Source organism: Triturus cristatus, chromosome 7 (assembly GCF_964204655.1).
Source record: "Triturus cristatus chromosome 7, aTriCri1.1, whole genome shotgun sequence".
In the NCBI taxonomy this organism is placed as follows: domain Eukaryota; kingdom Metazoa; phylum Chordata; class Amphibia; order Caudata; family Salamandridae; genus Triturus; species Triturus cristatus.
This window is the reverse complement of record NC_140590.1, coordinates 1,648,599,646-1,648,627,491: the sequence shown is the minus strand read 5'-3', so window position 1 is coordinate 1,648,627,491 and position 27,846 is coordinate 1,648,599,646. Positions and strand designations below refer to the sequence as shown.

Below are 27,846 nucleotides of genomic sequence, written 5' to 3'. Positions count from 1 at the left end.
GCGCCTTTCCTCCGTCGTATGTTCCAGGAGTCCCTCGAAGCGGGTTCCCTTCCCGCCGACCAGCGTCTGGCTACTATAGTCGTGATCCCCAAGGATGGTAAGCCACGAGACCGCTGTGCCTCCTACAGGCCTATTTCTCTATTAAACGCCGAGCCTAAGATACTGGCTAAAGTCCTCACCACTCGCTTGCTGAGCGTTATCTGATCCATCCGGATCAATGCGGCTTCATCCCTCATCGTAATACCGCTCTTAACCTGCGGCGTCTCCACGGCGCCCTCGCTAGGGCGGAGTACCTCTCCGAACCAGCCGTACTGGTTTCTTTAGATGCCACGATGGCCTTTGATACCATCGAGTGGCCATTCCTCTGGGCTGTCTTGACCAAATTCGGCTTTGGGGAGGGATTTCTTGGCTGGGTGAAGCTTCTTTACGCTGGACCAATGGCTCAGGTGGTCGTCAATGGGCGGGTCTCTCAGCCTTTCGCTCTCGGTAGGGGTACGAGGCAGGGGTGCCCGTTGTCCCCTCTGCTCTTTGCTCTCGCCTTGGAACCGCTCGCTGCCTGGCTCCGCTGGGAGCCCTCGATCAGAGGGATCCGGTGGGCCCCGGGCTTCGAGGACCGGGTCTCGTTGTACGCGGATGACATTCTTTTGTATCTCACCTCGCCGCGGCAGTCGCTTAATGTTCTCTTTGATGTCCTTACTTCCTTTGGGAGAAATTCGGGTCTGACGATTAAGTGGTCTAAATCTTGCGTGTATCCTATCTCTGGTGGCCCTCCTCTCTTGCCGCCTCGGCTTCCGATCCAACTATCTCTGTCCGGCTTTAAATACCTGGGGGTGTACGTTTCGTTGGACCCGGCGGTTCGCTATGAGCAGAACCTCCTGCTTCCACTTCGGCGTTTGAGGGAGGATACGGCTCGGTGGTGTAAACTGCCCTTGTCCCCGCTTGGTCGCGCAGCTCTGTTTAAAATGATGTCCCTTCCCAGATTCCTTTATGCACTTCAGAACTCCTTCGATGTCATTCCGGTTGCCTACTTTCGGGAGGTGGAGAGCCTGCAGAGGAGACTGGTGTGGGACGGGCGGGCGCGTATCGCTCTGGCAAAGCTCACTCTTCCCTGGTACGACGGGGGCATCGCGCTTCCCGACATTAGAAGGTACTATTGGGCCTCCCAACTATCGGCCATTAACCATGCCACGTATGCGCCCGGCTTGAACCCGGCGTATGAGATGGATAAATTTCTGCTTCCCGGCGGTAACTATAATAGGGCGCTTTACTCCCGCTTGGCTGGAAGGACCCTTACGGGCCCTACTAAGATTGCGGTAAGGATCTGGAAGCCAGCTAATGTAGCCATGGGCTGGAGTGAGCGTTTAACGTGTGCTACTCCTTTATTCGCCTCCGACCGATTGGGTAGCCTCTGGACAACGAAAGGCTTTGAGCACTGGGACACGATCGGTATTAGCAGAGTGGGAGACTTATGGGTTAAGGGCGCGGTTAAAACCTTCGCGGCGCTCCAGAGCGAATACGAGCTTACTGAAAGGGAGTTCTTCCGTTATGCCCAGGTTCGGCATGCCCTGCTCTCTGTCTTTGGGGAAGGGACCAAGGTCCCGGCTTCTTCGCCCCTCGAGGACCGCATACTCGATGGTCACGTGCCCGACAGTACTATCTCTCTAATTTATAAAAAACGGATTAATAATCGGGCTGACCTCTTGGTGCGTCTTCGGGAGGCATGGACGGGAGATGGGGTGGAGTTGGACGACGAGGACTGGCAGTCCGCACTGTCGTCCCCTAAGGAGGTGGCCATCCCGGCCCGTCTCCGTCTGGTCCAGCTTAAGATTCTCCACCGGGTTTACGTGACGGGTCCCCGTTTGGTTTCGATGGGATTTTCTGACGACGGGCTCTGTAAGCGGGGCTGTGGGCTTAGTGCCACCTTTCTCCACATCCTATGGGAGTGCCGCGAGGTGGCGGAATACTGGCGCCGGGTGCATGAGGTTATGGGACGAGTCACCGGGGTTGCTCTGTTGCCGGAGGTGCGTCGCTGTGTTCTGAATGTGTGGGAGCCCAATGATTATAACGCGGCCCAGACTCGGTGGGCGGCCCTGGGGAACATGATTGCCAAGAGAGATATAGCGCAGCTTTGGGGTTCCCAGCGGCCTCCCACCGTGTCTGTATGGATGGAGAACATGGACTGGTGTATGTTCAGGGAGAAGACTGTGTATGTGGCTCGTGGTAAACCGGGGGCATGGGGCAGAATCTGGGGGCAATGGAATGAGTATCGGGGGAATATCTGTGCTCCCCCCCTGGTGGACACTTCCGAGGTTGCCCTGTCCCCCTGACCCGTGATGGTTCCTTGCGTATTTGGAATATCCGAGTGTAGACCTGGCTCATCCGTGACCCCCCCTGACCTCTTAGTCCTCCTTCCCCTTGACCGCCATCTGGTGGTCGGATGTGAAGTCCCCCTGCTGTAGTCTGACGCCCACTTCATGTCACTACGCCTCGCCCTTTGTTTTTTAGTTGTTATTTATGTTAAATGTATGTAGCCTGATTCCCTTATGCGTAACCGGAGCTTCTGTAATGGGCTGGGCCCCATGGGCCGGTTAATGACTTTAACACTGTGTGATCCTTTTTGATTCTAGCGGCCGGCCCTGGTGGTTGTAGGCCCATGCTTGTATCCTTTTTACTGTTCAATAAAAACTTTAAAAAAAAAAAACGCCCAACACCTTGGCAGATGTGAACACCATTCTCTAAGCCTATGTGACTAAACAAATATTTCAGAATAAATATTATATTTAGGCAACGCATTGCAAACCAATGTGAACAAGACAGTGAGCTCTGGCACGAGAACTCAGACAGGACAGGAGTGTTCTGGCAACATATTAGTGGTTCTGTTAGTGGCAATAGCAGCATTAAGATTTTCATCAAAAGAAATGCAGCACAATAGAAAGAGCTGGCAAAAACTGAGCCACATTATAGCGAGCCGCCAAATAGCGAGCCGCCAAAAATACCCCACCAAATAGGGGAGTTTATGGCAAAAAGTTAGGGGGGAATCATGCCAAAGATGCCAGGTCTAACAGGCAAACAACTAATCCCCAGACCCCCCCCCCCCTCCCCAAAAAGCAATCCAAGCTGGTAGTTCTAATGATGGTGAAACACTTCTATCCACCTTGCATTATAAGAAGCCAATCACGATTATGATATTCCCAAATAAAAAGAAAGTAGTGGCTGGTGTCTATACATCCCAAAATCTAACAGTGGGCTGTTGTGTAGCTTTTAAATTTACAGTACCAAACTTGAAATTTCTGAAGCATCAAGTACGCCAGAGGAATTAAGGCAGGGTCAGTTGCACAAGCCGTCCTACATTCTAGGCTGCCCCAGGGAAAGTGATCTCTTACCATTTTCATAACCTCTTTTCAAGCTACCCTTCTCTCTTATGGTCACTCTATCCAGTGTCATCTAAGCAATATTTTGGAACCCTGGGCAAGACATTTTAGTTATTTTTGAGTGACATTTTCTGAGAGTTTAATAGCTTTTAGATGATACAAGTACACATGAATAATAGCAAAGTTCTTACCCAGGATCCTTACAAATAGGTCTTAAAGCAGCTGAAAGATGCCCAACACCTTGTCAGATGAGAACACCATTCTCTAAGCCTGTGGCTAAACATATATTTAAATAAATATTATATTTAGGCAATGCATAACAAACCAAGAAGCTCTGGCAGACAACTCATACATGACAGCAGTGTTCTGTTAAGATATTAGTGGTTCAGTTAGTGGCAATAACAGCATTAAGATGTCCATCAAAAGAAATGCACTACAATAGAAAGGGCTGGCAACAACTGAGCCACATAATAGTGAGCTGCCCAATTGTGGTTCACCAAATACTGAACTGGTATATATTGAGCTGCCAAATAGTGAGCAAACACAAACTGCCACCAAAACAGCCCCCCAATATAGGAGAGTTTATGGTAAAAAGTTAAGGGAGAACCATGCCAAAGAGGACAGGTCTAGCAGGTAAATAGCCAAATCCCCAGATCCCCCGCACAAAACAAGCCATCCAAGCTGGTAGTACTAATGAAGGGGAAAGACATCTGACTACCTTGCAATATAAGAGGAAAAATCACGATTACAATAAATATTATAACTAGGCAATGCATACCAAACCAATGAGGTCTGGCAGACAATTTAGAGACAGGACAGCAGTGTTCTGTTAAGATATTAGTGTTTCAGTAAATGACAATAACAGCATTAAAATGTCCCATCAAAGGAAATGCAACACAATAGAAATAACAGGCAAAAATTGAGCCACTAAAAAGTGAGCTTAATAATAGTGAGCCGCCAAATAGTGAGCCACAGAACACAGCCACCAAAAACAGTCGCTAAATAAAGCATGGTTGAAGCCTAAAATTTAGAGGAGAACCATGCCAAAAATGCCAGTAGTAGTTGTGGAGGCTAAGAATCAACCTCCACAACTACTCAAAAAAAATACAAGCCTTCTCAGCTGGTAGTAATGAAGAGGCAATAAATCGGTCTACCTTGGATTAGAATAAGGCAAGAACTATCATCTACCGAAATTAAGAGGCTTTGGTGGCAGGTGTCTGTGCCTCTGAAAAGCACACACCAGCCTCCTTGCAGTGGCTTGTCATGTAGCTTTTTTTATTTACAATTCTAATTCTGACACTGATGATGCTTGAAATACGCCAGAGTAATACCCCTCAATGGTCAGTTGATCAAGGGGTCCAACCTTGAAGGCTACCTACAGGAAAAGTGAACTTTCATCAGTTTCTATACCTCAGTTTTTCAGGCTACCTCATCCTCTTGCTCCATCCACTGTCATCTAATCAATTTTTTTGAAGCCGGAGCAATGCATTGTAGTGGTTTTTGAGTGACATTTTCTGAAAGTGTAATATACAGTTCATTATGTGGCCTTGAATTTGCAGATATTAAGTAATAAAATTCAGATTTCAAGGGGGGGGGGGAATTGCCTAAGATAACACAATTAAACATGAATCATAGCAAAGTCATTACCCAGGATTCTTATGAATATAGGTCTTAAAGTGGCTTAAAGAAGCCCAAGACATTGTCAGACAGGATCAATATTCTATAGCCTGCTTGACTGAACAAAGATTTTAAATTAAAAAAAAAATCTTTAATTTTTTCAGTACATAAAACTAGTGGAAGACATAAGCACATGCAGGCTAAACTCAGTCAGGACTGCAGAATTCTGTTAACAAAATCTAGGTACAGTTAGTGGCAATAATAGCATCAACATGCCAATCAAAAAAAAAAAAAAAAATCAAAACAAAAAAAGAATAAATAAATAATCGCACAATTAAAACCAGAAAAAAAACAGGGCAAGTTCAAAACAGGATGGTTGAAGGCAAAAAGTTAGGAAAGAACCATGCCCAAGAGGCCAGGTCTAACGGGCCAAGAACCAACTCCTCCAAAAATAAGAAGCCATCACAGCTGTTAGTAGTAATGAAGGGGGCAACATACCCGACTACCTTGAAATATAAGAAGCTATGAACTATTTTATAATATACCCAAATAAAACGTAGTTGTTGGCTGGTGCTCAGAACTCCCAAAATAAAAACACCATTCTCCTTGCAGTGGATTGTTTTGTAGCTTTTGAATTTAAAGTTCTAGGCTGCCCAAAGTTAAAATGAGGTTTCACAAGCTAGAACCTCTCTTTTCATGCTACCTGTATCTGTCAATGTTGCTCCTCCCACTGTCTGGTCACTGTTATGGGGCGCTGGGCATAACATCATAGTAATTTGTCAGTGGTGTTTTCTGAAAGTTTAATGTACAATTCAATATGTGGCCTGAATTTGAAGATATTGAGTAATAAAATTTAGATTTCGTATGGGGGAAAAATCCATAGGATGACAAGTACAAATGTGTCAACCCAAAGTCCTTACCCAGGATCCATATGAACATTTGTCTTATTGTGGCTCAGACACCCAACACCTTGTCAAAAGTATTGCAATTCTGTAAGACAATTTGGCTTAAAGTTTTTATAAAAATGCTTTTTTTATTAAAATGTATCCAACACATAACAAACCAATCTGTACAAGACCTTAAGTGCTGGCAGACTTAACTCAGATATGACAGCAGTATTCAGTTAATATAATCGAGGTACTGTTAGTGGTAAAACCAGCATTGAGATGTCCATCAAAAGAAATGCACCACAATAAAAAAAGTTGTGCCGCCCAAAAAAAAAATAAAAAAAAAAAAAAAGGGACCACCGCCCCTAAAAAATACAAATTAATTAACGGCCGCCCCCCCCCCCCCAAAAAATAAAAATTAAGGGCCGCCGCACCAAGAAAACTAAATGAAGGGCTGCCAGTGCCCCCCCCCCCCCAAAAAAATATCCAATAAGGGCAGCTGCCCCCCCCCCCCAAAAAAAATAATCCAATAACCGCTGCCACAGACAGAGGTGCCGCAAGCAGGATGGTTAAAGACCAAACGTTAGTGGATAACCCTGACAAAGATGCCAGGTTTGCTGGCGCCCCCTACCAGATGAAACAAACCATCACATTTGGTAGTAGTAATGAAGGGGCCACACATCTGAATACCTTGCAATGTAAGTAGTCAAGGCCTATCATTAATACCCAAATAAAGAGTAGGTTTTGGCACATGTCTATGCCTCCTAAAAGCTAACATGAGCCTCCTTGATGTGACTGGTCATGTAGATTTTGAATATGCAGTTTCAATTTTGACATTGCAGAAGCTTCAAATGTGCCAGAGGTATTAGGACATGGGCAGTTGCTCAAGGAGTCAGCGTCGGATTGGCAGAGATGGGGCATTCTCCGAAGGGGCCTTAAGCATAGGACAGTTGGTGGGCTTTTTTTTTTTTAAGCCATAGATAAAATCACATTTTACTGGCCTGGTTGGCCACTGGAGCTTGATCTTAAAGGCTGCTGTAACCTTAGAGCAAAGATAAGAGCTTGTTATAACCAAGTATACAGAATGGATGGTTCAGTGGCTTGTGCAGTAAGACAATGGGCCAAAGTGAGCAGGCATAACACATGGTATCCTGTCCCCAGTCTCTCACCCCTCGAGTGAGGCTACTGTGAGTGGCTGAACTCTATTTGAAATTCACAACCAGCACTAATTTTACCTGGTGTGGAGTGAAAGGGGGCTATGCAGAAAGAAAGATTAAGTGTGATGGCCTTCTAGAAAGCTCTACTTTTGTTTCCAACAGCAACCCTCTACCACCTTATCTGGGAGCGAACTCTGGTTCACCACCGAGCAATAATAAAATAAAATTGCAAGCAACCAAAAGGAGCAAAAAGAATTTTTTTTTGACAAGACACACTAATTAATTTTTAAAAAAAAACTTTACTATGAAAAACGTTTATACGGGGCCACAATGACAAAGGGAAGGGAGAATTGACATGGCAGGAGGGTAACAAAATGGACTGAGCGAAGAGAATGTGGAGAGAGACAAAAGGAAAGGTGAGACAGCAGTGTGGAGAAAATGACAAAAATATAGGCAGAGGAACTTAAGTAAGGAAGAAAGGAATGGTAGAGGAGAGAGGATAAGAGTGCTAGAAACGCAGACAGATTGAGGGAGTGAGGGGGAAGAGATTAGGGAGAAGTAATCCTGAAAGACTGGAGAGATGTGCTGACATTTTTTGAGGCAGGAAAGTGGGAGAGGGTGTGGCGAAATGGCCAGAGCTGCCAACTTTAGATAGCTTTTGAATTTACAGATCCAATTCGGATATTGTTGAAGATTAAATTACGCCACAGGAATTAAGGCATTGGCAGTTGCTCAAGGAGTCCTATCTTCCAGGCTGCCCCAGTGATTGTTCACAAGTTCTCTCACCTTAGTTTCCAGGCTACCTGTATGTCTCACTGTCCCTCTACTCAGTGTCTTATCAATTTTATCAGGCCCTGGTCAAGACATTACACTTATTTTTGAGTGACATTTTCTGGAAGTTTAATGTACTGTTCAATATGTGCGCTTGAATTTGCAGATGTTGAGTAATTAAATTTCAGATTTTGAATGAGGGAAAAATTGCATAAAACGGACACGATTCATCGAAAAGCCCTTACCCAGGATTCTTACGAATATTTATCTTAAAGTGGTTGAAGACACCCAACATCTTATGAGGCAAGATCTGGATTCTCTAAGCCAGACGTCCTCAGACCTTGGGGCTTGACCTCCCCAAGAGGGCCAAGGCATCTTGGTAAGTAGGGCACTCATTCCTTTGCCTCTTCAGCCGACGTGTCATTCAGGGACTCTCCTGTGTTGTAAAAGCAAAGAATGCGTTACAACAAACAAATGGACGGAATGCTGACAATGCAGACATTCTCCCCCAGTCAAGAGATCTGGGTTAAATCCATCGTTCTTTTGCCCACTACGCCACCCCAGTTCAGACATGGCCAGTCCTAGGATGCTTGATTCCGGTCCAGGGAATACATGGCTTGGCAGTTCAGGCTGGACTGTTCCCATGAGGCACAGGGTCAAGACTGATTTGCATATGGCCATGTCTGAACTGGGGTGGCGTAGTGGGCAAAAGAACGATGGATTTAACCCAGATCTCTTGACTGGGGGAGAATGTCTGCATTGTCAGCATTCCGTCCATCATTTGTTTGTTGTAACGTAAAAGCAAAGAATGGCAGACAGCTAAACATGCCTTTCTGCCAGTGTGCTGCTTGCCTGAAAGAAATGCAAACATGCATAGCTACTTAATCTGCAATTGTGAAAGGATATCTGCAAATACAGAGGATGATTGGGAGCTGGTACTGGATTGATTCGCTCGAATCACTTGAAGCTTCTTTTTGAGTGGTAGTACAAAGTGCTAAAAACTGAGCTATGAACTGTGTGCTTTTAATTGTCATTGTATTTACATAGCACTCACTATCCCGGAGGTGTTAAAGGAACAGTTATGTAAAACAAAAAAATAGCCCAATGTGCGGTCTGGGCATTACTAAAATCTATTCTGGAAGCACCATTTTATTGTAAAACGTTTTGCACATTTTGTAGCATACTCTTATACTTTGTGCACTGCAAGTATAAAATAATGATTTCCATATTCACAGTGCTTTTGTCATGTTTTTCCTGCATGGCCCATTGTAGTTTTACCTAGGTTAGCCGAATTGTGAATGATGTAGGCCACATTCTCCCTTGCACACTTTACTATAATAAACACACTTGCTTTCGTGTCACTTGGTATTTCCATACAGAACCTGCTGTTCTGTTCTTTTCCTGGGATTTAGTCTGCACGCCATAGATAAGGTGAAGCAACAATGTCCCTTGTTATTTGCCCTGGTCAGGCACTAGCACCTAGACGCAACATGAGAATGCAGTTGTTTAATGAGCACACAGGTCCAAAAAACACAGTCATGAGACCAGAGCACTGCGTCAACCAAGATATACAACATTTATCGGTGTATGCTAAGGTACGGGTTCCGCCACTGATCCCAGAAATATTTGACATATAATCTTTTATCTTCAGTAGAAGGGAAGGGGGGGCGTTAGGCTACTCGGTCTTCTAACATGAAAGCATGGTCAATAAACCGTATACCATGAAAAGCCCCAACTGCATTTTTAATATGCATTTGTTTTCGAATTGTAGCACGAAAACTTTTAAAATAATTGTTCTAAACTTCTTTAGGACCTCTAGTTTGTTTATCTTATTTAGGACAAGTGTGAGTGAGAGAATGAAAGGGAGTGTTCTGTGTGTTACCTTGATCCCTCTAAGGGTCAAGAGAGTAAGGTAAACGTCAACATAAAAAACACACTTACTAAGAAAAATCATTTCCAAACCTAACAATTTGAAATATTGTACAAATTCAATTTTTTTTAACATAAACCAAGAGCGTTATAATTGAACTACATTACTGGAGGCAAGCCACTAAATTTTAATTGAATATTTGTAGCAACAAAAAAAAATATATATATATATATATATATATATATATATATATATATATATATATATATATATATATATATATATATATACACACTGGCGGTCGCCAGTAGATAGTTGGAGTTACAACCTAGTTTCCATAGGAAATATCAAAATTCTATTTTGAATAACTTTGGCGCCGGTTGACGAATCCTCGCGAAATTTTCAAAACTAATGGGGTGCTCCGCTCAGCTCAATACCCTGAAAGTCTCGGGGTGATTCGTCAAGCGGGGGCCGAGAAAAAAGGGGGGGCCAAAAACGCGTTTTCCCCATGCATTTTTCCATAGGACCTTTAGACACAGCTACAGCCTGAACGGCTGAACAGAATTACTTGAAATTTGGCAGAGAGGTAGCCATAAGGTCAAGGAAGTGCCTTTTGCAGGTCTGGTGTAAATCTGTTCAGTATTTCCTGAGAAAATAGCATTTAAAAGCATATCAATATCTATACGCGCGCAGGGTGCAATTATTTTTTTTTAAAATTGCGAGGTGCGCGCACCCTGCGCGCACGGCACGCACTGTGAACAGTGGCTGATCGGTGCGCGAAGTGCACCGCGCACCTCGCGATTAAAAAAAAAAAAAAACACGGTGCGCGCACGGTGAAAAACCTGAAAAAAATATATATTAATAAATACATAACTTAGCATTTAAAAAACCGTACAAATTCACTGAAAAAACCATAGGTTTCACACACGTTATAGTTACCTGGACATTTCACTCGTAAAAAACCAATGAAATTCCCCCGTTATAGTTACTGCAGGCAACTATAACTCATGCGACCGGAATCCTCTGCTGATGACGTCAGATATTACATCACTGATGACATATGTGTCTTTATGAAAAATAAATATTTCTAATATATATATAGCTAAAGATTAATGGAAGATATGGGTAAATAAGTGTCTAAATACAGTAATGTAATATCTGACGTCATCAGCAGAGGATTGCGGTCGCGTGAGTTATAGTTGCCTGCAGTAACTAGAACGGGGGAATTTCATTGGTTTTTTACGAGTGAAATGTCCAGCTAACTATAACATGTGTGAAACCTATGGTTTTTTAAGTGAATTTGCAAGGTTTTTTAAATGCTAAGTTATGTATTTATTAATTTATTTATTTTTCAGAGAAGTGTGGCTCACTGGTTATCTCACAGGGGAATACCAGGACGGGTTCCCTAAGCAAGCGCTTAGAGACCGCTTGGTGATTTGCGCTATATAAATTCCTGCACATTTACATTTATGTGACACCTATGGTTTTTTCAGTGGTTATATATAGATATACACACACACACACACACACACACACACACACACACACACACACACACACACACACACACACTGCTTTTCCAGTTCGCAAACGGGCCGATTCACAGGCCCATTAGAATGAATGCAGTCACATTACCCAATAGCGATTCACAATTTCCAAATCGCTTTTAGGTAATGTTAAGGAATCGCAAATTTTTTGTGATTTATACATGCATAGCATTTTGCGATTCCCACATAGCGAAAAGATAAAATTCTCCATTTAGGAATCGCAAAATGCAGACTTGATGCATGTGTCCCAAAACTTTTACCTTTTACTTCAGAAAAGATGGTCAGTAGTGGGGGGGGGGGGGGGGGGGAATTACTGATACAACTCCACTGGGTACTGGCCTCAGGAAAGGTGCTGTTCAATTCAAAGGGGGGCAAAATCACTATTCCAACTCCACCGGGTGCTGGCCCCAGGGAAGGTTTTTTTCATTAGTAGGCCATGAAAAGTAATGCATTTACAGTAAAACATAGACATTATCATGTTTTTTTTTGCACAACTTGCAATTTACCCATCAAAGATGACCAAACAAAAACGCCATCTGGACTTAAATCCATCAACACCAGACCTTGTAAAAAATAAAAAAGATAAAGACCTTGAGAGGTAAAATGTTTGCAAAACCTACTGTTTTAACCCAAACAAACCAAAAAAAAAATCTCTTAAGCACCAACAAAAAAAAAAAAAAGCACACAAAACCACCATTAGTTAAAAAAAGAAAGCTAAACATTTAGAATAAAAGGTTGTAGTGTAGATAATTTTAAATATCGCTATTTAAGTCAACTTTTCCTTACAGGCCCAACTACCCCAGAAGGGAGTGTTCCAACTCTACAAATATCTACTGAAAGAATACCTGAACCACCAAAACACTAGAAAAACTTACAAATATAAAAAAACACAGACATTAAGAATTTTAAAAAAAACTTTTTTTTTTTTTTTTTTATAAGCGCCAACTACAAATCACAGTGTAAAGTCATAGTTAGCAAAGTCAGAACTAACAAAGTCAAAGTCCAGAAACAGAATAAAGAACATGTTCTTAGAAAAGTCAATAGGCAGTCAAGAAATTATAACCTTTTCTTTACAGGTTTTAACAAATATTTCTATTTGTAAACACTATAACTAAATTACTTTTCCTAACCTGTTTTTCAGACAAATACAATATGGCAACAGGAAGAGAGGAAACCTACATCAAATCTTAGAGGCAATCAACTGCTATAGTACGGTGGCTCTCTTTATTGTAAGGAGAGAGTGAGCCAAGGAATCATTGGAGTTGCATACATTGCACGGGTAGAGCGGTTACTCTTGGTGAAATGGATTAAAATACCACCAAGCACAACAACTTTGCAATGGAGATTGAGCTTAGAGAGAACATCCAGCAAATCAAAACTTTGGCATCCAACTCTAATGAACTCGGCGGCTCAGTTCTGAGAGAGGTATTCAAGCATATTCCTATGAATTTTTTATTGACCGTTCAATTAATTAAAATCATTACAGTAAAAGCAGACACTATATAGAAAGAAAATCGTATTTGTATTTAGCAAAAATGCCACCCTCCTTTCCACGGCACCCTCTCGCTCAGCCACAACCTAATTTGTAATGTTCATGTGCCCTTAAATAAGTTTGAATAGCCCCCAGTGTTCTGTAAAAGTCATTCTAATTAAAAACACCTCATTAGAAATTTAAAAAAGTGCTACCTTAAGAGGGCGGATAAAAGTGAGGCGCACTTCACTGTGCTTGTCGGGGATAGGTCTACTTGCTTCCGCAAGGTTTGGTGTGCCCGCCGCCAGAATTAAATTGCGTTCATTCGAGGCCTTTAAGGCAACCCTGACCAGATGCATGAATTTCCCCAGTCTTGCTAAAAGCATAGCTTTTGTTTTGGAAAAGCACAAGGCGCATGCTTCACTGCAGGTCTTTACTACATTGACGATACAAATCGAGTGCAGGAGTCGCCAACGATCGTTGTGAAGGTTGGGGCAGCAGCATAGGAGGTGCAACCAAGATTCCCTTGTGTAGGAGCACAGCCTACATTTTGTAAATTCCCCCTTGCAGGCCAATAAAGGATTAAAATCAGCGATTCCTAATGCGATTTGTCTCATATATAGTTTTCTTCGGGCTTGTGGTGTAAGGGCCTCGCTACGGTAGGGTTGGGCTTTTCCTGACATATAAGAATGATTCAATGGATCAAGGTGAGAGCTTGAGCAGAGAGACTGTCTTGAGCAAAAGATATTTCACACACTGGTCTATTTTTTGCATTTTTCCAAGCAATAAGTGGAATTTCCGATGACTAGACTTGCTTCCTCCATCTTCAGTATGTTGATGACTTTGCCGAGGCCGATGTGCCAGACCGATCCGGTCTCCTCGAAAATAAATCTCAACTGGTGTCTTAAGGAGTCAGCTGGAGCCCTTTAAATCCTTAGATGCAACTTTATGAGCTCCCCCCCGACACGTCAGATCGGCCTCACAAGACCAAACTCCAATCTCAACCTTGACAGTCAGTTTTGGTCCGGCAGGAGGACTGTTGGCTCAATCGTTTTAACAAATGCATAACATTATTGGCCTTGGAGATCAGATGTATGTTAGCCTTCGCCCGTTCTGAGAGCCAAACCCCCAGATAGATTTGCAGGTCTCCCAATAGCCACTGTGCTTTCCTTTTAAGATGGTAGCTACCAAAGAGGATTACCTTGGTCTTCCCCTGGTTGACTTTCAGGAAGTTTACATTGTTGACGCAAGTCAGTGCATTTAGGGCTCTTTGAAGGCCCACTTTAGTGTGGTCTATTATAGCTGTGTCATCAGCGTATTGTAGTACCGGCAACCTTACACTTCCTAGCCTGTGTGCTACTAAATTGGCACTTTTCAGAGTGTCTCCCAGGTGAGCGGTGTAGAGTTTAAAAAGGATGGGGGCCAGCACACAGCCCAGTTTGCGCCCATTATTCGTTCTCATTTTAGAAGACACGGTGCCAATGCTCGATTTAACCCGCACCCAGGTGTCTTCATATAAGGATCTAATTGCCTTAAGGAGTTTAGATGGAATTCCCCAGTTGTCTAATTTACACCATAGCCTTCTGCGGTCGACTTTATTGAAAGCTGTGCTGTAATCGATAAACCAGCACAACAGTGAGGGGCTTTTCTTCTTCACTGCCTGGGATGATAAATGAGCTAGCACCAGCACATTGTCCAGGGTCCTATGTTGTTTATAGCAAGTTTAGGGCCAACAAATCCTAATCTCTGCAGAATTTTACAAAGAGAAAAACAGGCAAAAAACCCACAATTAATACCCCAGATCTGCTATGACATTAACATTCCCATTGAACTTCTTGTAACCTTTACTAATGAAACATTTCTTTTACACAGCAACGAAAAACCTCAGAAAAGGATACGAGTCTTTAGCACACCCCATAACCTTGTACTTTTGGGGAATATGGATGTTTGGATGATGGATGGGACGTTTAAATCCACATCCTATCCATTCACCCAAATATCCACTATCCATTCCAATATCAAGAACACTACAGTTCCTTTAGTATACAGTTTACTCCCTAATAAGCAAACCTCAACATACACTGAATTGTTAACAGTGGTAAAATCTAAAACACAATAAAAGTCCTCGAAAAGTGATGGATTTTGATTTACCCAGGATTAACACGAATACTAAATTATATCCAGATCGACAAATTCAAGGATTTGTCTTCATTTTTTCACAGGCCTATTGGAGAAAATCCAAAATACATCCTAGGTGGAGGATTACATTTCAGTCAGTAAACTGCAGTATTAAATAAAGACACTAACAGCATTATGCTTTTTACCTCCTGACAGTGAGGAAGAATTCTACAAATCAATTACTAATCTAAGCATTTTACAACAAACAATGACAAATTAGCTCCCTTACTGAATTACTTTGAGGACACATGGATTGCCCATCTAAAGAGATTGGGTGGCAGACGGACGCCAAGCTTCCCTGTTAAATGGTGGAACTGTAACATGACTTGCTTAGCGGGAGATGCAAAGACTATTATTGTAAGAGCAGGATGACAACACCTTCAACAAATGATTGGAAAACATCACCCAAACTTTAATAATTTTAGAAATTTTGAGGAAGGAGCAAAGTTTCCAAGATAGGCGAATAGTGGAATCCTTGACAGTTAGTCTGAACACACATTTTTCAAAAAGTACAAAAAAAAAATCTGGCCAACTCCTGGATCAAATTCAAGAATTTTTGTTGATGGTGGCTTCACACTACCTAGACAACGTATCATGCATATTACATTTCTAACAAAGACTAACACCTATTCAAACTTACTTGCCTGTTTTGCATTTTTTCCAAGAAATTAGTTTGGCATTTTATTACAAAACAATTAAAGGAATTTAAGGTTTCTTACCTGAGGTTGTCTTTTCTTTAACTCTTGGTGATTAATAAACAACACTTCACCAAGAGTCTTTGAGCGCTCCAATACTTGAAAGTAACAAATACAGATTCCATGAAGTTATCCAAATCCCAATGTAAACTAACAAAAACACCACATTCATATAGCCAAATTTTCCAAAAAGACAGGTGTTTTTTTTCCTCATTTTTGTTTTAAAAAATCGTATTCCTCAAAATGAGTTTTTTTAAAACCAAAACATGAAAAGAAAACAATCAATTCGACATGGGCCTACAACTGCAGGCAATGAAATATTTGTTAAAACATACATATTACTACCACCATGCATCTAACTACCTCCCTTCTCTCTCCTTACAACAAAGTTTGCCACCCATAAATGTTATTCAACTTACCAGAACAGAGCTCTTCCTTGCTTCCGATCTTGATCGCAATGCTCCACCGACTGTAGAAACAGATGCACAACGGCATATGTGAAACCTTTAAGTAAAAAGGGAAAAAGGATAATTTCTCCCTTTAAACTCAATGGAAAAGTGTGGAAAAGGAACTTAGAAAATTGTTTATAATAGGTTATTCTTTTTTATTTTTTTTTAAAGGTTTAGAATTTTTCCAAGCATTTTATTGCACAAAAAATATTTTTTTAAATAAACAGTTATATGTAGGTTTGATCTTTTCTAATATGATAAATATATTTTTCCCACATCCAAGTGTGTTTTTATGTACAGTTTATTTAAATATTTAATAGGTATTACATCTCTCCAAGCTAACATTTACTGTATAATTTATTAATTGATTTAAAATGTATACTCAGTTATTAAAATTAAGACCAGAGTATTCATACACTTCCCAACCCAAACCCCCTATTTCAGACACATCACATGCCAGAGGGTGGCTAGTACACAAGAATATTTTGGCAATTTTTCAAAAAATAAAAGTTTGATATTACCAAATGTTTTAAAATAAATTCCAAAGTAATTTAATTAATACAAGAGCATTAATACACTCCTCCACCTAAAGCCCATATTACCCTCACATCCAGTGCCAAAGGGTGGGTGTCAGGAGTAATTATTTCCAATTAAAGATATATATATATATATATATATATACATACATACACACACACACACAATTTAAATACATTATAACCCAGGTATTAAAATTATTACCTGGATGTTAGTTCACTACCTCTGACAATAACTCAATGTACCACACATCCTGTACCACAGTTTAGGTGTGTTCACCACCCAAGAGTTTAATTTAGATTTTTTGTAATTTTTTTTTTAAACAAAAACAATTCAAATTAATACCCAGGTATTAAAATTGGAACGCAAGTATTGCACACTCACCCACACAAAACCCCCATTTCCCTCACATCCATTCAATATATATTTAAAATAAAAAAATAAAAAACCAAAAACAAATTAAAACATTAATTTTTAACATTATTCAAATATAAAAACTTACCTATTAAACTTAGCAAAATATGTTGTAATGGCATGCATTGTAAAGGCACCTACCTTGTGAAAGATGCATTGGAAAAGGATTGCGATGTAATGCCAGAGTTGTAATTTTAGTTTCCTCATTTGGGAACCAGACTTGCTGTACCACCTCTTGGCAAACCCTTTCTGACCAGGCCACAAAGCCAGCCCTTGACTTCTCTAAAAAAATCAGGAGATAAAACTAAGCAACAACACACCAAGGTGACATGGGTTATTCCATCCCCAGAGTCCTCAAAGTGATGTTAGGATTTTCGTGATCGCACCAATATCAAGAATATTGATAGTTATCCGATTCCTGAAATCTTTTCTCCTTGTTCCTTTCAGGAATCCACTGACCAACAGTACAAAAAAGGAGGGTTTTCTGTACTTATATGAGGAGAGGGCGTGTAACTGAAAAGAGTGAACGCTAGTCTGACACGAAGATATTGAGGCTAGGCCCTTTCCATATAAAGCTCCTTTCCAGAAAAAGTTGCAGCATTGACAGCTAGATATGCCACAGACTGTGAGAACCCTACTCCTGAACAGGAGATTACTATCCTCGACAGTGAGGCGGAGGTCACCATAGTACACTATAATCTCCACCAGTTTCTGGTAACAAAAGCAACTGGTGCCTTCATTATTGTTGAAACTGCGGAAATTCACATAGCTCCTCCAGACAGAGTATCACTTGGAAATCCAAACTGAGAGCGACATTCAACGCATCATTATATCAATTTTTTGGGACAACTTTAATACTTATGATATTCTACTGGCAGAGGTCGATTGGCCCCCACCTTTTGTTCTTGCTTTTCCCAAAGGTAAGAATGATATTCTCCATTCTCTCTCATACCTCATCCCAGAGATGGTCTAATTTGCATATTTATCTGAATAGCCCCTTGCCTTGGCCCCAGCTCTTTATCGTAATCACACGGGTTGGGGAAAAGGATTCCCCTTACCACTTTATTCCTATATGGTCTACACCTCAAATTCAACCACAGTATCCTATTAAATGGGATGGTAAAGCTTCTGTTAATGAAATCCTGTCCCAACTGGAGTACCAGGAAGGAACAGAACACGGTCTCTCAAATGAATAATCCTGTTTTTCCTGTTCTAAAACTTTATCACTCCAATCGTATAGTCTAAGATTATGGACATTTGAATAGTCATACTCCCACATTTGCAGTTCTAAAATACCCATAGTACGGTGCGGATTAATACAAAATTAAAGAAATACAAAACCACATTGGACATTTCCAATGTTTATTTTCAGTCACAATTTGGCTACTGAGAGCCATGACTGTTCAGCACTTAAAAGCCTCAGTTTTCAGAGGCACTATGCCAGAATTCCTTTGGGCTATAAGAACAGACTGGGAGTCTTTGAGGCATGCATTGTGTTGATTCTCCATTAGATCGACCCTGATGCGCTTTCCTATGTTGATATCTATCTTACAGATAATTAATTGAACCTCCAATTAGCAAGAGTGGATCACATAATTTTGCAGTTTGCAGCTCTTTGTTCCTAATTTTACTTAAAAAACCTTTTATAACTTGTCTCAGTGTCCTTTTCTTAGGATATAAACATGAAAATTAGGGTAAAATCTTGATCCTTGTTTTCTAGAAAATTGTGCTCAATTGCAACATCCATGCATACTTACTAAAAATTACGTCTTATGGGATTTTTAAATTTTACCAGGACATACATACCCAATTATGCACAAAGCATTAAAGCGCTTTCTGCCTTAATATGTCCTGATTTTTCCACTTCCTATTGGACATCAGAATAAATCGCAACACTTAGGTCTTTACAATCTGAATTGCTTGGAACATGTAGCCTCTATACATGTGTTATCAACACCCGATTTGTCATCTGGGTATTACAGGGTGGAATTGGATTTACATATGTAACCTTTGATGAAAGTGAAACGGCACACATAGAATATAAATTGAATCTATATTACCCTGCAGAAAGGCATTTTGCTTCGAATGAAAAACTTCTAACTGCTGTACAGATGGCCATCCTGAAGGAACGGCCACTAGCTCTAAGAAATGCATTATTGTTGTTTTTCCTATGCTAGTTGCGAGGCCATCACAAAAGGAAGTTTTCCTAATGCAAAGGTCCTCCATTCCTGATGGATACAATGGGCTACGTCTTTAATAGCAATGGATGTAGACCATCTTCAACCAGTCTTTGCAAACTCTAGACTTTCTGCATCATGAACATCCTTATCCACTGCCATCTTCAGTTTTGCCTCTTTATCAATGTAGAAACATAATTTAAACTGATGTTTCCGCTCAGCCTTCTATAAGTTTCAAGCAGCAGTATTCTGCAGCATGAGCTATCGGTATTAGCACTATGTCAGTTGGCGTTTTTCACCCACATACTACTCGTGCCCAGGCCCTTGAGGACTGTATTGCGCAAATGGCTAAAACTAAAGCTTTATGGTTTGCTCTTGAAAATACGGATCCTGAATTCCCCTCCCTTTTCATGTGTGATTTGTATTACTGTGTTCTGTCTTTTAATGGGAATTTACATTTTTAGCAATAAAATGGTTTTAAGAATTCCAAGAGTAGCTGTGAGGAGGAGCCCTCCTTCAACCCCGTTACAGACCTTCACGACCGTCTGTCTCCCAGTGAGAGGTGCGCACCCATCCGGCAGGGGTTAACCCACCCAAACTCCTCTTCCCTAGAGGAACGCCCCCTGAGAGAAGCAAACCAATGGGAAGACACCTGGGACCATAGAAGGGCGGACTCGACAGCCCAGGAGGCGGTTGCGGAAGACGCCTGGAAGGAGGAAGACGGAGAACCGAAGACCAAGACCGACTACTGGGAGGATCAGCGTACGAAGACAGCGGAACCGGGACCTGGGGAGGACGGTGACGGCAACGATCTCATCCTGGTAGAGGAAGACGATGCGGTAGTGGAAGCGGAGTCCTGGTCGGAAGAGTGGTGGACGCCCCCGGAGGATACTTGCACGCCGCCGTAACTCCGGAGAGTTACGGCTTCTGCGGTACAGGGCAGAGGGTCAAAAGTGGTGGTGGGAGGGAGCTACGGCCATTTCCGTGTTTTGTTTCGTAGGTGGGGAAAGGGGAGCACCGAGGGACATATATCTAAGGAATCATTAGCACTATCCTCTAGAACCCTCAGACCGGACAAACCGGGGCAACCAGCCATATATTACTGAAAATACTTGTCACCTGAAGCAAGGGACGAGGTTGTGACTGTAAATAAGTTTGTTTGCGAAGGTTGTTTTTTCTTAACAAAAACCTACACATCCAAGACCTTCACCCGAACCTATCCCTCACATCCTTAGCCTGAGCACTGGGTGTGTCCGCCCCTTCTTTTTCCCTGGGTGACGGTAGTGAGTAGAAAACCCTAGACAGAAATACTTACCGCCTGTTGTCTCTTCTATGATACCCGGGGGAACGTCAACACCAGTCACCTGGAGAAGACCCATTGGCAGACGAGCCTCAGGCATCCTTCACGAATACCCCACCACGAAGCCTACCTATGTTTACCCTTCAAGTTTTTCATCTGTGTCTCTAATAAATACGCCATCATAGATCCACGAATAAGACCTCCTCGATTCTTTTTCCGCCCTTCCCTCTCACAGTAGCACAAAGCACAATCTGCTTAGGGTTAAAGTAGCATATCTAAAGGATAGGTTGCCACAAAGTCACATTGTGCATACAGTAAGAGTTTATAAGAGTTGGTTTTCAAAATTTTAAAAATAAAAACTTTTAGGAAGACAGTAAGAAAGAAGATTAAGGGACAATGTCCAACCCTGGAATTAACGAAAGCATCCCATTTGGATGTTACTATTCAGCACTAAAGATGGTAAATCTTATGTTGCAATTATGAAGAATGATATTCAGTAACCACCAGTTCAATACAGCTGTAAAACCAAGCTATCAACATCACAATAAATAAACATGGTTCTCCTCATATGCCTTGCACTAAAGTAGCAGCCCATGCAATACAGCCATAATACCCAGTACCACTGGAAATGGGTGATTGCATGGGTGTGGCGATTTTAGCTTAATTATAGATTTACCGCATTTGCCACATGATCAGTCATCTAACACTGCGGATTTCAACAAAACATTTTTTTAATACACAAAAGGTTCAAAAGTTACTAAAAAGCAGCAACACATGTTGTTGCACAGTAGAAAACCGTTTGCAAAGCTGGATTGGTCACCTTTTTGTTGCTTATTGCAATATTTGGGTGCTAAACTGGTACTAATGAGATGAGGAGCAACCACAGATTGACTTTCTCTGGAGAAAAACAGGCACACCCATCACATTAGATTAGAATAGTATTATTAGGTATTGACATTTGTACTTGAACCATAGGTACTTCCAGTACACACACATTTCTAGACAGGCCTGCTCTCTCCTTGAGCACAGGGAAGTAAAACACCATATACGGCATAATGCCAACATTTGAAGCAAGAAAGAGGGACATTTAAAAAAGTAAAAAAAAAAAAAAAAAAAAGGGAATTTATTTTGCTTGCATTGATTGGAGACAATTTTAGGGAGGAGACAGCAAAAATAAAGCGGCATTTGGTTTAAAAAAAATTGTTAGTCACCCTGCTGAGACAAGTTTGTTGGCATATATGACATGGGTGGAAATGGAAGTGCATGCAATATTCTTCAAGCGCAGAAACACTTTGGCAATGGGGTCTACGTGCAAAGGGGTGCTATCTAGCACTGCAAGTGGGACAAAAATGTTTGAGAGGGTACTCTAAAAAAGGCATGGGTAAAGAAATGTAACTAAGAATATTTTATTAGAGGCGTCGCCTTAGTAATACGAAACACCCTGCATATACGATTACAATACCTTTAGCTGCTTCATCCCAATTAATTTCAGGGAGAAAAATGCAAGTACTCCTGAGGCCGGGCTTACATCCCCGCAGCCTCCAAAAAATGCAACAGTGGGGATCCACAGGCTATGGCCAATGGGTCAAGGGAGCCGCGGGTCGAAAAAGTTTGGGAACCACTCGGTTAGATAGACGTTATCTGAATACTTTGTCAAATTAGGTTTTGTTTGCGAAAAAGAAAACTACAATTTTGTATTTTTAGGTAATTGTTTTGGGATACTTTTTTTTTTTTTTTTTTTTTTTAAAGTGTGTGGTACGCCTCTAACTCCGAACCACAGTCACCCACTAATCTTTGGTTTGCAAAACACTATTTAATGTTATATCCCCGCTGTAAAAATTATTTGCCATAGGAAATGTGGGTTGTTAGTGTTAAGGGTCTAGGTTCTATAGATTTTTGTCAGGAGGGTGTCCGTATGCCTAAAAGATTATGACCGGGGACCTCACAATCAAAAAGTTTAAAGACTTCTGCTCTAAGCCCATGGGACTAAATAAAGTGGTTTGAAAAAAAAACTACTACATTTTCAACACAAACTAAGGTGTTAAAGATCAAAAACGCAGCAGGCTCAACTCAGAGACAGGACAGCAGTATTCTGTTAACATAATAGTTTTTCATTCAGTAGCTACAACAGCATTAAGATGCCAAACACTGAGCAGCCAAAAACAGAGGCACCAAAAATGGGTGGGATAAAGGCAAATCAGTTTGGGGATAACCAAATAGTGGGCAGCCAAAAATTGATCTACAAAATTGAGCCCCCAAATACAGAGCCCCCAAAAACAGAGCCCCCCCAAAAAAATTGGAGAACGTATGGCAAAAAGTAAGGGGAGAACCACACCAAAGACGCCAGGTCCAACTGGCAAATAACCAACTGCCTACATCCCCCCCACAAAAAACACAAGCCATCTCAGCTGATAGTACTAATGATGGGGCAACACATCTGGCTACCCTGCAATGAAGCCAATCACTATTATAGTATTCCCAAGTAAAACGTAGGTGGTGTCTATTCTTCCCGAAATCGAACCTTTTGAATTTACGGTTCCAATCCAGACATACCTGAAGCTTCAGGCACACCAGAGGAATTAAGGCATGATCAGTTGCACAAGGCGTCCTACTTTCTAGGCTGCCCCAGAGATATTGATCTCTTACCATTTTCCTAACCTCTTTTCAGGCTACCTCTATTGCTCTGTCCAATGTCATCTTAGCAATTTTTTGGAACCCAAGGCAAGACATTACAGTGATTTTTGAGCGACATTTTGAGAGGTTATTATCCATTGGAGGACACAAGTACACATGAATCATACCATAGTTCTTACCCAGGATCCTTACGAATATGTATTAAAGCAGCTTAAAAACGCCCAACAACTTGTCAGACAGGAATACCATTCTCTAAGCCTATGTGACTAAACAACATATTTTTAAAGAATTATTTTCAGGCAAGGCATAACAAACCAATGTGTACAAGACTGAGCTCTGGAAAGACAACACGAAGACAGGACAGGAGTGTTCTGGTAACATATTAGTGGTTCCATTAGTGGCAATAACAGCATTAAGATTCCCATCAAAGATTCACATCAAAGATTCCCTTCCTATCTTCCTTTCCTTCTTTTGCATATCCCTTCTTTTCTTTTCCCTCTGCTTTACCTGATTTTCCGCCCTCACCTCATTCTTTCTTTATTTCATTGCCTTCTGTGTTCTTTTCTTTCCCTTCCTTCATTTTCGCTCAGTTTGCACTTTCTCTGCCGTTTTCTTTCATTTTCTTTTTTTCAACTGTTTCATGTTCCTTTCCTTCTTTCATCCTTTTGGGGAACAGCATTGCTTTGAGAATCCATATGATAGCTGATGCCATGTTGGTTCATTTGCTATTACTTCTGACATTTCAGTCTCAGTCTTGTGCTTGACACTGATAATTGAGAATTCTCAATTGGCTAGCTCAGTCAGAAACTTTCAATGTATTCTATCTCTTTTAAGTTGTTTGCACTGTTCTCTTAGGAAAGCTGTGCACCTATTGATCCAAGTAGCTTTTTTTTGTCACATGTACTAATTTGGAGCAGTGCAAGATGAATACATATACAAATCATAAAAATTGAGGAATGGTTAGATCAGATGCTCAATGTTATAAAAGGGGACATTCATGGGCATTCAGACACTTTGCATAGCAATATTGTGCATTTGCTTGTTATGCTGAATAAACATGTGCAGAAAAAAAAAAAAAAAAAATTCCATCAAAGAAATGCACCACAATAGAAAGAGCTGGCATAAACTGAGCCACATAGTGAGCTGCCAAATAGTGAGCTAACACAAACCGCCAACAAAAACATCCCCCCCAAAATTGGAGAGATAATGGCAAAAAGTTAGGGGAAAATGCCAGGTCTAACAGGCAAATGACCAAATTCCCAGATCCCCCCCTAAAATCAAGCCATCCAAGCTGGTAATACTAATGAAGGGGAAACACATCTGACTACCTTGCAATATAAGAAACCAATCACTATTATAATATTAACAAATGAAAAGTAGGTGGTGGCTGGTGTCTATACATCCCAAAATCTAACACCATCCTCTTTGCAGAGGGCCGTTCTGTAGCTTTTGAATTTACATACCAAACCTGAATTTTCGGAAGCATCAATTACGCCAGAAGAATTAAGGCTTGCTCAGTTGCACAAGGCGTCCTACCTTCCAGGATGCCCCTGAGAAAATGACCGCTTACCATTTTCTTAAGCTCTCTACACATTAATCATACCAAAATTCTTACCCAGGATGCTTACAAATATGTCTTAAAGCATCTTAAATATGCCCAACACCATGTCAGATGAGAGCACCATTCTCCAAGTCTTTGTGACTAAACAGATGTTTAAATAAACATATGTAGGCAACAGCAGTGTTCGGTCAAGATATTAGTGGTTCGGTTAGTGGCAATAACAGCTTTAGGAAGTCCATCAAAAGCAATGCAACACAATAGAAAGAACCAGCAAGTGATCTGAATATTAGTGCGCCGCCAAATAGTGCGCCGCCAAACCCTCAGCTCCAGAATACAGCCACCAAAAACAGTCTCTAAATAAAGCATGGTTGAAGGTTAAAATTTAGAGGAGAACCATGCCAAAGATGCCAGGTCTAACAGGCAAAGAATCAAACACCCAGCCACATCTACTCCAGAAATCAAGCCTTCTCAGCTGGTAGTAGTAATGAAGAGGAAATACATCCGACTACCTTGGAATATAACAAGTCAAGAACGACCATAATCTATCCAATTAAGACGCTGTGGTGGCAGGTTTCTGTGCCTCTGAAAAGCAAACACCAGCCTATTTGCAGCGGCTCGTCATGCAGCTTTTTATTTTTACAGTTCCAATCCCGACAATGATGAAGCTTCAAGTACGCCAGGGTAATACCTTATAATGGGCAGTTGCTCAAGGTGTCCAACTTTGTGGGCTATCTACTGGGAAAGAGAAATTTCATCAGTTTCTTAACCTCAGTTTTCAGTCTAGCTCGACCTCTCACTGTTGCTCTATCCACTGTCATCTTGTCAATTTTTGAAAGCCGGGGTAATCAGTTGCAGTGATTTTTGAGTAACATTTTCTGAAAGTTTAATATACAGTTCAATATGTGGCATTGCATTTTCTGAAAGTTTAATATACAGTTCAATATGTGGCATTTAATTTGCAGATTTTAAGTAATAAAATTCAGATTTCGAATGGGGAGAAAAATTCCCTAAGGTAACACAATTAAACACGGATCTTGGCAAAGTCATTATCCAGGATTCTTATGAATATATGTCTTAAAGTGGCTTAAAGACACCCAACATGTTTTTTTTACAGACTTTTATATATCGCAAACTTGACCCGAATAGGGTATCAGACCGCTTTACATAGCACCAATTGCATTACATTGGACACATTCATTATTGTTAGGCACGGGGAGATTAAGTGATTTGCCTAGAATCACAGGATGTTCAGCGTCATTGCCAAGACTTGAAACCAGTTCCCCATAATAGAGGTCGACTGCCCTAGCAGTTAAGCCAACTCCTCTACCCACATTGTCAGACGGGATCACTAGTCTATAGCCTGTTTGACTAAACAAAGATTTAAAGAACTATTTTTCTTTCATTTTATCAGCACATGAAGCAACAGAAGACATAAGCGCTGGCAGGATTAACTCAGTCAGGACAGCAGAATTCTGTTAACAAAACAGAGGTACAGTTAGTGGCAATAATAGCATCAACCTGCCGATCAAAAGAATCGCACATTTAAAAGCAGAAAAAAAAACAGGGCAAGATCAGAAGTGAGCTGCCAAAATCAGAGTTGTCAAAATTGAGTTGCCGAATATTTAGCTGCCAAATACTGGGCCGACAAACACTGGGCTGACAAATACTGCGACGCAAATTTAGCTTCCAAAAACAGAGCAGTCAAGCACAGTTTGGTTGAAGGCAAAAATGTTAGTGCTGAGCCATGCCCAAGATGCCAGGTCTAACAGGCCAAGAACCAACTCCTCTAAAAACAACAAGCCATCACAGCTGGTAGTAGTAATGAAGGGGCAACACACCCAACTACCTTGAAATATAAGTCATCAACTATTATAATATACCCAAATAAAAAGTAGGTGGTAGTTATTGCCCATATCTCCGAAAATCGAACACCATTCTCCTTGCAGTGGATTGTTTTGTAGCTTTTGAATTTACAGTTCTAGGCTGCCCCAAGTTAAAATTATCTTTTGCGAGTTTCTTAACCTCTCTTTTCAGGCTACCTGTATCTGTCAATGTTGCTCTTCCCACGGTCTGATCACTTTTTTGGGGACCCTGAGCACATTAAAGTGAATTTTGAGTGGCGTTTTCTGAAAGTTTAATGTACAATTGAATATGTGGGTTGATTTGGAAGATATGGAGTAATAAAATTCGGATTTCGAATGGGGGAAAATTCCATAAGATTACAAATACACATGAATCATCGAAAAGTCTTTACTCTGGATCCTAACGAATATGTGTCTTAAAGTGGATTGAAGACAACCAGAACCTTATCAGGCAAGATCACATTTCTTTAAGCCCATGTGACTAAACAAAGGTGTTTTAAAAAACATATTTTATTAAACTTTTTCTAAAACATAAATCAAATAGTATAAGATCATAAGCTCTGACAGACTTGTCTTAGAAAGGACAGCAGTCATTTGTTAACATAGAGGTTCAGTTATTGGCAGCAACAGCTTTAAGATGTCCATCAAAAGAAATGCACCACAACATAGCAAGCCGCCAGAGAGTGAGCCGCCAGAGAGTGAGCCGCCAGAGAGTGAGCCGCCAGAGAGTGAGCCGCCAGGTACTGAGGCCGCCAGGTACTGAGGCCGCCAGGTACTGAGCTCACAGATACTGAGGCCGCACAGATAGTGAGCTGCACCAGATGTTCGGAGCCGCCGCATACACAGAGCCGCCGCATACACAGAGCCGCCGCACACACACCCACACAGAGCCGCCGCACACACACCCACACAGAGCCGCCACACACACACCCACACAGAGCCGCCACACACACACCCACACAGAGCCGCCACACACACACCCACACAGAGCCGCCACACACACACCCACACAGAGCCGCCACACACACACACACACAGAGCCGCCACACACACACACACACACACAGAGCCGCCACACACACACACACAGAGCCGCCACACACACACACAGAGCCGCCACACACACACACAGAGCCGCCACACACACACACACACACAGAGCCGCCACACACACACACACACACAGAGCCGCCACACACACACACACACACAGAGCCGCCACACACACAGAGCCGCCACACACACACACACAGAGCCGCCACACACACAGAGCCGCCACACACACAGAGCCGCCACACACACACACACACAGAGCCGCCACACACACACACACACACACAGAGCCGCC

The 27,846-nt window shown here is 41.7% G+C and overlaps 1 protein-coding gene across 1 annotated transcript in view; it reads right to left on the bottom strand.

Annotated features, from left to right (window-relative positions):
• Positions 1–27,846, bottom strand: part of LOC146812627 (uncharacterized) — a 463,433-nt gene that overhangs the window by 405,631 nt on the left and 29,956 nt on the right. Inside the window, exon 3 of the mRNA XM_085619712.1 lies at positions 15,984–16,068. Within this exon, the coding sequence (XP_085475838.1) occupies positions 15,984–16,068 (85 nt within the window). The remainder of the gene's footprint in view (positions 1–15,983; positions 16,069–27,846) is intronic.